The sequence below is a fragment of the Elaeis guineensis genome, chromosome 8 (genome assembly GCF_000442705.2).
Source record: "Elaeis guineensis isolate ETL-2024a chromosome 8, EG11, whole genome shotgun sequence".
Lineage (NCBI taxonomy): Eukaryota > Viridiplantae > Streptophyta > Magnoliopsida > Arecales > Arecaceae > Elaeis > Elaeis guineensis.
Window position 1 is genome coordinate 33,425,618 of NC_026000.2, and position 11,332 is coordinate 33,436,949.

Consider the following 11,332-nt stretch of genomic DNA (forward strand, 5'->3'; position numbering starts at 1 on the left):
GCTTGAAAAGATGCAATACTGAACTCGCTTCCAAGTCTTATCTCCCATTCCTCACTCATTATAGAATGACAAAGCCTGAAGTAAACTACCAGGGTTACTGGGGTTGCTTCAGAACTTTGAGAAGGATCACCAACTCCACAAGGAGTCGGTGAACTTAGTGGGAGGTTCGTCTTCTGGTTCTCAATCTTTTAAGAAAGGAAAGAAGAACAAGAAGAAGAAAGTGAAGAAGGTGCAAGTTCAGGTTGGGACATCTGTGCAGGACCCAGTCCAGAAAGATCAAGCTCGATAAGAGTCAAGCTGAATGTTTCTTTTGCAAGAAGCGGAGGCATTGAAAGAGGAACTATTCTCAGTACATTGCCTCTCTGGATCTGAACAGGCAGAAAAAAAAAAGCAAGCTGTTGCTAGGCAAGGTATTTATATGATAACTCCTTGCAATTTCTCTATTTATGATATAACTGACTGAGTATTGAATACCGATAGCCCTTACCATATTTGTAATTTGTTGCAAGGCTTGCAGGTTAGTAGGAGATTCGAGCAAGGCGAGAGGTTCCTGAACGTTGGAGATGGAAGACCAGTTCTAGTTCTAGCATTAAAAATCTTGAAACTGTATTTGAGTCCCATACCATTGTTCTTAATGATTATCATTTCTGTCTCAGTTTCTTTTTAAATATTATTTCTATAGGCCTTCTGATCAAAAATGATTATGAAATTTCAATAAAGAAATAAGTTTGTAATATTATTATGAATGGTGTTACTATATTTTATGGATATTTGAACAATGGTGTGTATATGTTATCACAACCTGTTAACGTAGTCTATTCTACTGGCAAGCACCCTAGATTAGATAGTGTATCAGATATCTACTATGGCACTGTAGGCTAGGTCATATAAATAAGAATAGGATAAATAGGTTGACTAAAGAGGAAATCTTCAAAGTCAATGATTGTGAATCACTTCCAACCTGTGAATCCTATCTTCTTGATAAAATGACCAAGTCACCTTTTACCGAAAAAGGTGAGAGAGCTACTGAGCTCTTGAGCCTAGTATATACTGATGTATGCGAGCCCATGAGCACAAGTGCTAGAGGTGAATATTTCTACTTCATCACTTTCACGGATGATCTATCCAAATATGGATATGTCCATTTGATGAAATATAAGTCAGATTCATTTAAAATGTTCAAAACGATTCCAAAGTGAAGTAGAAAAATAAACTGGAAAGAGTATTAAAACTCTTCAGTCTGATCGAGGAGGAGAATATCTTTCTGATGAGTTTCTCACATATCTAGGAGAGAATGGGAATCTCTCCTAATGGATTCCTCCAGAAACACCACAGCATAATGGTGTGTCTGAAAGGAGAAATCAGATTCTATAGATATGATCCGATCCATGATGGATTTTGCCAGCTTATCGATATCCTTCTGGGGATATGCACTCGAATCGACCTGTTATCTGTTAAATAGGGTTCGAAGTAAGTCTTTAATTAAGACTCCATATGAGATATAGATAGGGTGTAAGCCAGCACTTTCACACCTTAGGGTCTGGGGGTGCCCGACCTATGTCAAACGGTTAGTTACAGATAAACTTAGATCTAGGTCTGACAAATACACATTCATAGGGTACCCCAAAGAAATCAAAGAATATTTTTTTTACTATGCTAATGAACAAAAGGTGTTCGTCAGCCTTAAGGCAACCTTTTTAGAAAAGAGTTTCTTGGTGAAAGAACCATTGCCTCTAAGGTTGAACTTGATGAAGTTCAACAGGTAGAAGGACCGACACCAATAGCTGAACCTGAGTCAGATTTGATTAGATCAGATTCAGAGCCCATTGTACCTACACCATTGAGATAATCCGATAGAGTACCACGTCAGTCGGATAGATATTATGATTTCTTGATCCGGGACGGTGATCCCATCGAACTCGATGAGAATGATAAGGATTCGATCACCTATATGGATGCAAAGCAGAGACCTGATTTCGAAAATAGCTTAAAGCCATGAAATTCAAAATGGAGTCCATGAAGGTCAACGATGTATGGACATTGGTTGACCCACCTGAAGGGATTAAACCCATTGGGTATAAATGGGTCTTCAAAAGGAAGAGGGGCGCAGATGGAAAGGTAAAGACCTATAAAGCCTGTCTGGTTGCCAAGGGATATCGTCAACGTTGTGGTATTAACTATAACGAGACATTCTCTCCTATGGTAATGCTCAAATCCATTCGGATAATGCTTGCATAGCTATCCATCTGGATTATGAGATCTGGCAGATGGATGTAAAGACAGCTTTTCTGAATGGAGAGCTGACTGAAGAGGTATATATGATACAACCTGAGGGGTTTACATTCACAAATGAGTCCAAGGTGTGCAAGCTTCAGAGATCCATTTATGGATTGAAGCAAACTTCTCGAAGTTGGAACATGCATTTTGATTAGGTGATCAAAACATATCGCTTTGTTAAGAATGGAGAAGAGTCCTGTATCTATAAATGGGCAAATGATCCAGTTGTGGTATTTCTTATCTTGTACGTGGATAACATTCTCTTAATCAGGAATGACATCCCTGCATTATAGGGAATAAAAGTTTGATTGTCATCACAGTTCTCCATGAAGGACTTAGGTGAAGCATCCTACATCCTAGGGATGAAGATCTATAGGGATAGATCTAAAAAGATGCTTGGATTATCCCAGTCTACATACATAGACACTGTGCTGAAGAGGTTCAGTATGAAAAATTTCAAGAAGGGCTATCTACCGATAGGCCATGAAATTTCTCTCTCTAAGAAAGATTATCCAACAACTCCTGAAGAGAGAGAGTGTATGAGTAGAATCCCATATGCTTCGATCGTGGGATCTATCATATACACTATGACATGTACAAGGCCAGATGTAGCATACTCACTAGGAGTAGTGAGTAGATACCAATTTGATCCTGAAGAAAACCACTAAAAAGTGGTTAAAGCCATCCTTAAGTATTTGAGAAATACTAAGGATCAATGGTTGGTTTATGACGAGTCAGATTTGAAACTTGTGAGGTTCACAGACTCCAGCTTTCAATCTGACCATGATGACAGCAGAAGCGTGTTGGGTTATATCTTTATTTTGAATGGTAGAGCCATCTGTTGGAAGAGTTCCAAACAGCATACTACGGCAGACTTTGTTTGTGAGGCAGAGTACATCGCAACATCGGATACCATGAAGGAAGCTGTGTGGCTGAGGAACTTCATCATCGAGTTCAGAGTAGCACCCTCCCTCGATGGTTCAGTCCTGCTCTACTACGATAGCACTGGTGCCATAGCTCAGGTGAAGGAATCCAAAGCACACCAGCAGACGAAGTATATTTTGCACCGCTTCCACCTGATCTGGAAGATCATGGATCGAGGTGATGTCGACCTTCAGAAGATCGACAGAAAGAAGAACCTGATCAACCCCTTCACTAAAGTCCTGGCAATAAAGGAGTTCGACAACCACAAGTCGAAGATGGGTATTAGATAATATGCCGAATGGCTTTAGGACAAGTGGGAGTTATTGAAAATATGTTCTAAAAGTCAATCATCAAGCTGTTGACGGTTGAGCAACCTTGTATTGTAATTGATTTGTTAATAAATAAAATATATTTTTGGTATTTTCATCATAAGTTTTCATCTTCTAATAAACTTCGTTGTTGTGATGAACTCTTTAGGACTATTTTGATTCGATAAAGAAATAATTTATCGATTAGTCTTTAAAACTGTTCACGACCAAATGATAGGCTGTTAATAAGGACGACAGCTTCTATCGAGCATAGGTCGCTGTAGGCCATATGAGTTGGTTGTTCTCTTAACCAAAGAGTGTGGAGACACTGGTATGGCATACAGGTGAGATATAAGGGTACATTGTCATTGAACGTGACCAACTCCAGAGTATTTTACTGTCGAGAATATCTCTGATGGGATATAGGTATAAGTGTCCCTTAGACTTGAGATTACCTTAGTAACTTGCAAGCAACTCACTGTGCTTTGGTACTGGACTAACTGAATTTTTAATTCAGTGATGGAAGGCTTCTGGGCACAGTCAAGTACTTGCAAAGTCAGAGTGTGATCGAAATGGGATTGACCACTCTAAGAGTTGGAGAAGAATGAGTCACTGTATTTTAATTTAGTAAAATCTTGGCCAGGGTAATCCATCAGATGGATTTGATATTTTGAAATACAATGTGGACAACATGATCAGAGTTGACAGTTGAACTCTGAGATGTCCTATAAGCATTTTGGTCAAGGAGATGAATTATATGGAAACTATATCCACATGGGTTCTAAGGATGTTGTTCTACACATTCGACCTATCCGACCGTCGGGTACCATTGCTAGATGGTCACTTTGATTAGTATAAAAATTTATTCCTGTGCTACTGACTTAGGTTCGGACCTATGACATCACACATATTAGAGTTTACAATTCAATCGGATGGTTGATCAACGATTAAGAATCGTTCTAGGGTTAAACGATCAATACGATTGATATTTAACCTAGTGCAAGTGTTGCAGGTGGATCGATTAGCAATTCGATTGCTAATTGACTCAATTTGATTAAGTCAATGAGTTGAGATTAAATCTAATTGAATATAATTTAATTAGATTTAGTTTGCGCTTAATTGGATCAAGTTCAATTGATTTATTGGATAAGCCAAGTGCAGAGAAAAACTAGTCCTAATTCAATTAGGACTTGGGTCAACCTAATTTCTAATTCGATTAAAAAATTAAATCAGATTTAAATTTAATTTAATCTGATTAAATTAGATTTTTAATTGGGTTGATTTGGTTTTGGTTTGATTTAGTTTGAGAAACCAAATTGGAACAAGACATAGATTGAATCCTAGTAAGACTAGGATTCTACCTTGCGCCAATTTAGCCCCCACGCCCATTCTCTCTTATTTTGTGCGATAAAACTCTCTCTCCTAGGTCTTCACGCATGCCCAAAACTCTTCTCTCTTTCTCTCTTACATGAAAAGTGGTTGTGGATCAAGTCAAAGTAGGAATTAGTTTGGATTTCAAATTCTATGAGATAGAGTTTTAGGAAACCAAAACTCTTTCCTTATGGTACTGATTTTATCCAATTATTTTTTTGAAATTTTTATGACTTTTATGGCACATAATATGCGCCCTTTGCTAGTAGTCCATGCATAAAAAGAAAGAGGGGGCACCCAAGAGTTGGGCACCCCTTGTCTTGCCATGTTTGGATAATCCTTGACTAGGTATTTGACCTAGACAAGGACTCTATCATATCTCTCTATTTAAAATGAATTTCTTCATGAAATTTTTGTGAAAAACAGAGAAAAGAGAGACCTTTGGGGTATGCAAAATCAGGGAGAAAGAAGGTTGGGGCGTGGATATACAATAGACACAAGACTAGGTGTCTAGGTGAGAGCAAAGAGAAGAAGAAGAGGGTCTTCTTCTAGGGTTGCTATGTTCACCTCTTTCCTTCCTCCATCTTGAGTTTTCTGAGAGTGTTTCAGATCTAAAACTTTTTCTCCTACTTTTCATCTTTGGAAGAGTCCAAATCAAGAAGAAGAAGGTATCTGATTGACCATCGAAGAAGGATCAGTGTAGTACTAGCATACTGTGCTAATTTTCTAGACTAGGACTTCTGATCGTGATTCGTGGGCTCGTGTGGATGACTCTTAGAGACCGGACGCATGTGTGGCTCACAACATCATCCTCAAGTCCAGATCAGCAAAGTTAGAATGTCTAACTTGCAAGGTAATAGATCTGATCTATTATATTTTACATACATTAGATGTAATATAGAAACATGTTGATATGATCAACATGTAGTTCTTGTTCTTTATATTTTAATTTCTAATTTGATACCATGTAATAATCATGTAATAGGATCTTAGAGTGTAGTTGTGGATGGCCTACCAGATCTTATGGGTCTGTTTGGATGACTGAGATGAAAATCCTATGGGATTTATGGGTTGGACCGATACAACTAACAAAATCATAAGATTTGGATTAGGTCTATATTTTGAGATTTTTTTTCTCTCTATAGGATTCAGATCTATCTACTCCAAAATATTTTTGAGTATTTATAACATAGGCTTAGCCCAATCTTTAATGTTATAATTTTATTGATCGTACTGCCCTAATCCAGTCCAATTATCCAAATAAATCTTAAAATGTAAAAAGAAGTTTTCCCATGGCTTCACCAAACAGGTTTTTCTCCGCCAAAAAATAAAGCAGCAGATGAGACACTTGAGCTATGCAGCCGGACTCCGTTGCTCCAACTCATGCTGCTGTATTGCCGGCAAGGCGTTTATTATTATTTTTTAAACAAAATCTAAATAAGAATTATATCTTTTTCCGCAAATATGCTCCCTCCAAACCTCACACGCGTTAAATAAGGGAATAAAAAGGAAGAGAAATGTGGTTAAACAACATAGATAAAGGTTCTTGGTTTAATACAATGACAGAGAGAGAATCTGAAGTGTCGGCCATTACCGATGACTAATTACATGCCAACAAGAGAGCCAATGGGCTTGCTGGTCCACCTCTTGCAACCATATGATCATGCCATCAAGCTAATGGCATTTTGGAACCACCTCACCGCTTGTGGGTGGAGGTTTTCATGCGCATATGCAGCCAAAGCTATGCAGACATCACACATTCTACCAAAAAAAAAAAAATAAATAAATAGTGCCCCATGCGGTGCTCTTCATCATTGCTGCAACCCAAAGGTGCAGATGGGCCGGGTTAGATGGGATTTTGAGTCATCCTGATATAATTTTTTGATTAGATTTTAATATTGGATCCAAACCCAACCATAGAAGATTGAATCAGATTAGACCTAGTCTATGGTTAAAATTTTTGATCCAATGCATCACTCGAGTTGGGTTGGATCGGATTGGATCGAATTCATGTATATCTTGATCCCAACATAAAAAATTTGGATCCGGATCTGATCTAGTTCAGATATGAGAAATACACATAATTCATGCAAAAATTTTGATGTCATCACTCTTGACATGGGAAGAGGACTCGTACACTTATTAACCTGGCAAAGTGCAAGCTTTTTATAGGGTAAAGCATAAAGTTCTTGAAAAAGTGGCCTTTCCCCCTCCATTTCTTTTCCATTTTTCCATAGCGTACAAAGCAGATTTATCCATCCTTGTAAATGGTGATTCGGTGGTGGGGGTTGTTGCATATTCCAAAAGTTTCTTTGGATCCTACACCTACCTTTCAAAATGACTTAAAGGGATAAAATGGAGAAAGATTTCAGATTTGGTCCTTGTCTCTCTGCCCGAAGAGTTCACCCAATAGCCTTATTTTCCACCTTACAACAATTCTCACTCAAGGTCTTCAGGTTGATCTTCTTATATCAAATTGCTCATCTTCCTTCCATATTCCAGTTTTGAAATATCCCTCCCCATCATGTAAGGGTGTAAGTGGTATGAATATTATATCTTCGAATCTATTTTCACATCCAAATCAATCTGGATATGGACAAAAATTTGAAGATCCGACTAATATCTGTATCTGTATATATATCTATCAAAGAAAAATAAATATGAATATAGATAGACAACTATCCAATTTATATTCAAATATTCAAATTACATATAATTTTATATACTACTTATTAATTTTTAAGAAAAATATACAATCATATAAACATGTTATTAATTTGATTTATCATTTATTTACTAATATTTTTGATTTTATAGTCATAAAGTTTAATTATCTAAGTTATATCTATAATTATATCTATACTTTCAATATCCAAATTATATCCATATCCATTTAAAATAAATATGGATATAAATTTTTACATCTAAATAATATCTGTATCCATATTTATATTCGTTAGACAAAACAAATATGAATATGGATATGCTAGTATCTGATCCGGTTTTAGCTCTACTCTCGTGAGACAATGAATTAATAAAAAAAACCTCTATACCATCTTATGATAATGAACTAATTTTTCAATAGCAGCACCTTCAAACTAACGAGACTCTTCATCATATAAATGATCAATGAACACTATTGCTGCAAATTTTTGATGCGGAGGTCGGCACGACTAGAGTGGATGGCGATGACAGGGCAAGGACAGTCGGACCTGCAAAAGAATTCTCCGACTGGAGTTGGCTCTAGTGGGGACCCTCCGATGCTCTAATTAAAAGCTCGAAATAGATGGGAAGGAGTGAGCGAGAGAAAGATTGTCTATCTTGGGGGTCCTCTGTGAGCCTTTATTTATAGATAGATACTGAAAAGCCGCAAGAAGAAAGTGCGGGAGATCATCTCGACCATTTTGGGCGTGTTGCTCGCGATATTTTTGGCTCGATTTCTCCGGGTCTGGTGGTTGTTCATTGCCTTATCTACCTCATCGCCAGCTATTTCCGATTATTGAGAGATTCGAAAAACCACATGGGAGCTTGAGGTCAACCCTTTCAAATATATTAATCACGATCGATGGAAGCATTTGGATCAGCGTAAGCAAGGGTCGGCTTAAGCTAGGTCAGCAGAATCTGGATCAACAGAGATCGAAGTCTGTTCACATCTTCGGCTTCGAGGGTCTTTCATGGTTAGCCCTCACTTCTCCCACCTTGAAGCCAAAGATGTGAGCAACCTTCAATCGCTACCGATCCAAATTCTACTGACCCACTTTAGTTGACCCTTGCTTTTGTCGATCCAAGATACTTCAGTCAACCGTGATTGATATATTTGGAAGGATTGACCTCGAGCTCCCGCATAATTTTCTGAATCTCTTGACAACCGAAAATAGCTGACGATAAGGTAGATAAGGCAATAGAAAACCACCAAATCCCAAAAAATCTGGCCAAAAATATCACAGGTGATGCATCCAAAATGGCCGGGATGATCTACTACACTTCTTTCTCATGGCTCTTCAGCCTCTGTCTATAAATAAAGTTCCATGGGAGATCTCCAAGGTAGACAATCTCTCTTTCACTCACTTCTTTCCATCTATTCCAAGTTTCTAACTTACGTGTCAGAGAGTTCCTATTAGAGTCAACTCCGACTAGGAATATTTTTTGCAGGTTCGACTGCCATTACACTACCATCACCGCCCACTCTAGTTGCGCTGACTTTTGAGTCAGAATTTCAGAGTAACAAATACCATACGATTTATAAGATACACTTCATTTGAACCTATATTATTTTTTTCAGAAAAAGATAATTTTAAAAATTTTCAATTTCAGTCTGCAATACTTTCAATCATAAACTGGAGAAAGATAGTACTAGAGTTATTAAGTTTCATGGGTTTCTGAATCACGAGAGAATATAGAGATAAACTAGACTCTAGTACTCTAGAGCACTAGAGTTACTATCACAATTTTTCGGTTGAACACTTGGACTAGACTCTAGACTAACTTGACCACTCGGTCCACCCCTGCAGTCTACGGGCCTGTATTCTTGGTTGAGGCCGGGCCATAAAGTAAAAGATCCAAATTGACTAAGAAAGCAAATGAGTTAGGTTGGATCGTGTCTAAATTCAATAAACCTAGATCTGATCCGAAAAATGAAATGATTCAAATTTAGAACCTGACTTGATCTCATGAATTCTTTAAAACGGTTCGAATTAGATCTAAGTAGGTCGAGTCAGATCGAATTAGGGTTAACATAATTCATTTGTAGCCCTACTACCACCAAGTGAAATTCTCATAATTCCTTCAACCAACCGCTATATAGAGAGTTCCTACGGTAGATAACAAAAATGTAGTAAATACTAGAATTTGTTGCCAAACACTACAGGTTGATTGATCATGGAGTTGTTAAGTTAGTGATCATAGGTTCGATCAATTTTTAAAATATGTCGAAATATTTTTTTTTTTAAAAAAATTATGAGGTATGAGATGTAACTAAAATCCAAATAAAAGATAAAGTACAAGTCGAAAGTATACCTTTTTCTTTTTAAACAAGTATCAAATATCTTATATTCGGTGGACACATCGCCGACTTCTAGACGAAAAGCTGTTCATTCGTGTTGCTGACCAGGGGGGATCCCCCCTGCTCAGCACTCGGCTATTAAAGGACGGGGAGTGAAGGCGCTTGAGTTGGCACCGGACAAGATCCGCAAACAATGTCTCCCTTGTTGCTACTCGTTGAGCTGGTCCTCTTGCTCTTTCCCCTCTCTCTACTACTTTTGAGCTTCAAACAAGCCTTGTCAAGAAAGAAGAAGCTCCCACCTTCCCCACCAAAGTTTCCCTTCATAGGAAACCTCCTTCAGTTGGGGTCTCTCCCCCATCGCTCTCTCCGAACCCTCGCGGAGAAGCATGGACCGCTCATGCTTCTCCATCTCGGCCAGGTGCCGACCGTCGTGGTCTCATCCGCAGAGATGGCCCAAGAGATCATGAGAACTCACGATCACATCTTCGCGAGCCGGCCTTCTCTAAAGGCCGCTAATGACCTGTTTTCTGGAAGCATGGACGTAGCCTTTGCACCATACGGCGACTACTGGAGGCAAGCGAGGAAGCTTTGCACCCTCCACCTCCTGAGTGCTAAAAAAGTGCACTCATTTCGGCTCGCAAGGGAAGAGGAAGTAGCCGTTATGCTCAGGAAAATTTCCAGAGCTTGCCTTTCACCTGATCCTGTGAACTTGAGTGAGGTCTTATTTTCTTTCGCGAACGATATGATCTGTAGAGCCGTTACGGGAAATTTCTTCAGGGAAGGTGGAAGAAATGATTTGCTTCGCGAAGTGATAGAAGAGAATACCTCTCTGCTAACGGGGTTTCATGTGGAAGACTTCTTCCCGTCGCTGGCATGGCTGGAAGTGCTGTTCGGGTTGGGCGCGAGGGCCAAGAGAAATGTCGAGAGATGGAACCATGTTTTTGAGGAGGTGATCAAGGACCATGATGATCGTATGAAGGATGGCAACAAGGAGAACAACTTCGCGGACGTATTGCTGTGTCTTCAGAAGGATCCCAACATGGAGTTCGCCCTCACAGAAGAAAACATCAAGAATATCTTAATGGTAAGTTTTCTGACCTCAAGTATCACTCATCATCAATTTATTTTTCCTCGTAGATCTGTGTTTCATTCTTAGATCATTTAGCTTTTGAATGGATTTGTTGGAACCGTGTAGCCTTACGAATATTTTTCTATGTATTTATAAAATTATTCTTTTTATACTTTGAATTATAAAAAATTAATCGGTTGGATGGCCGTATTAATAGGAGTGGCTCGAACTGATGAATCGATGATTTCATAAAAGGTGAGTGACAACGTAAATGGAGCATTAAGTTTAGGTGCTGTTGATCAAAGATTTAAGACACTGTCCCATGGAGGAGGGAATACAAATTATGTGAAATCTAGGCACAAGGTCTCAACCTTCGGAGCA

General features: G+C 38.6%; 1 protein-coding gene across 1 annotated transcript; it reads left to right on the plus strand.

Moving 5' to 3' along the window:
* The first annotated feature begins 10,075 nt into the window (after positions 1-10,075).
* LOC140851198 (cytochrome P450 71AP13-like) lies at positions 10,076-11,077 on the plus strand. Its single transcript, XM_073242767.1, has 2 exons — positions 10,076-10,966; positions 11,048-11,077. The coding sequence occupies exons 1-2, from the start codon at positions 10,076-10,078 to the stop codon at positions 11,075-11,077; spliced, it is 921 nt and encodes a 306-aa protein (XP_073098868.1).
* Positions 11,078-11,332: the final 255 nt, after the last annotated feature.

What these genes read in the sequence shown, in the direction of transcription:
- LOC140851198 (XM_073242767.1), top strand. Translation starts at nt 10,076, where the DNA reads ATGTCTCCCTTGTTGCTACTCGTTGAGCTGGTCCTCTTGCTCTTTCCC. An exon ending in ACATCAAGAATATCTTAATG is followed by an intron (nt 10,967 to 11,047) that starts GTAAGTTTTCTG and finishes TAGATCATTTAG; the next exon opens with CTTTTGAATGGATTTGTTGG.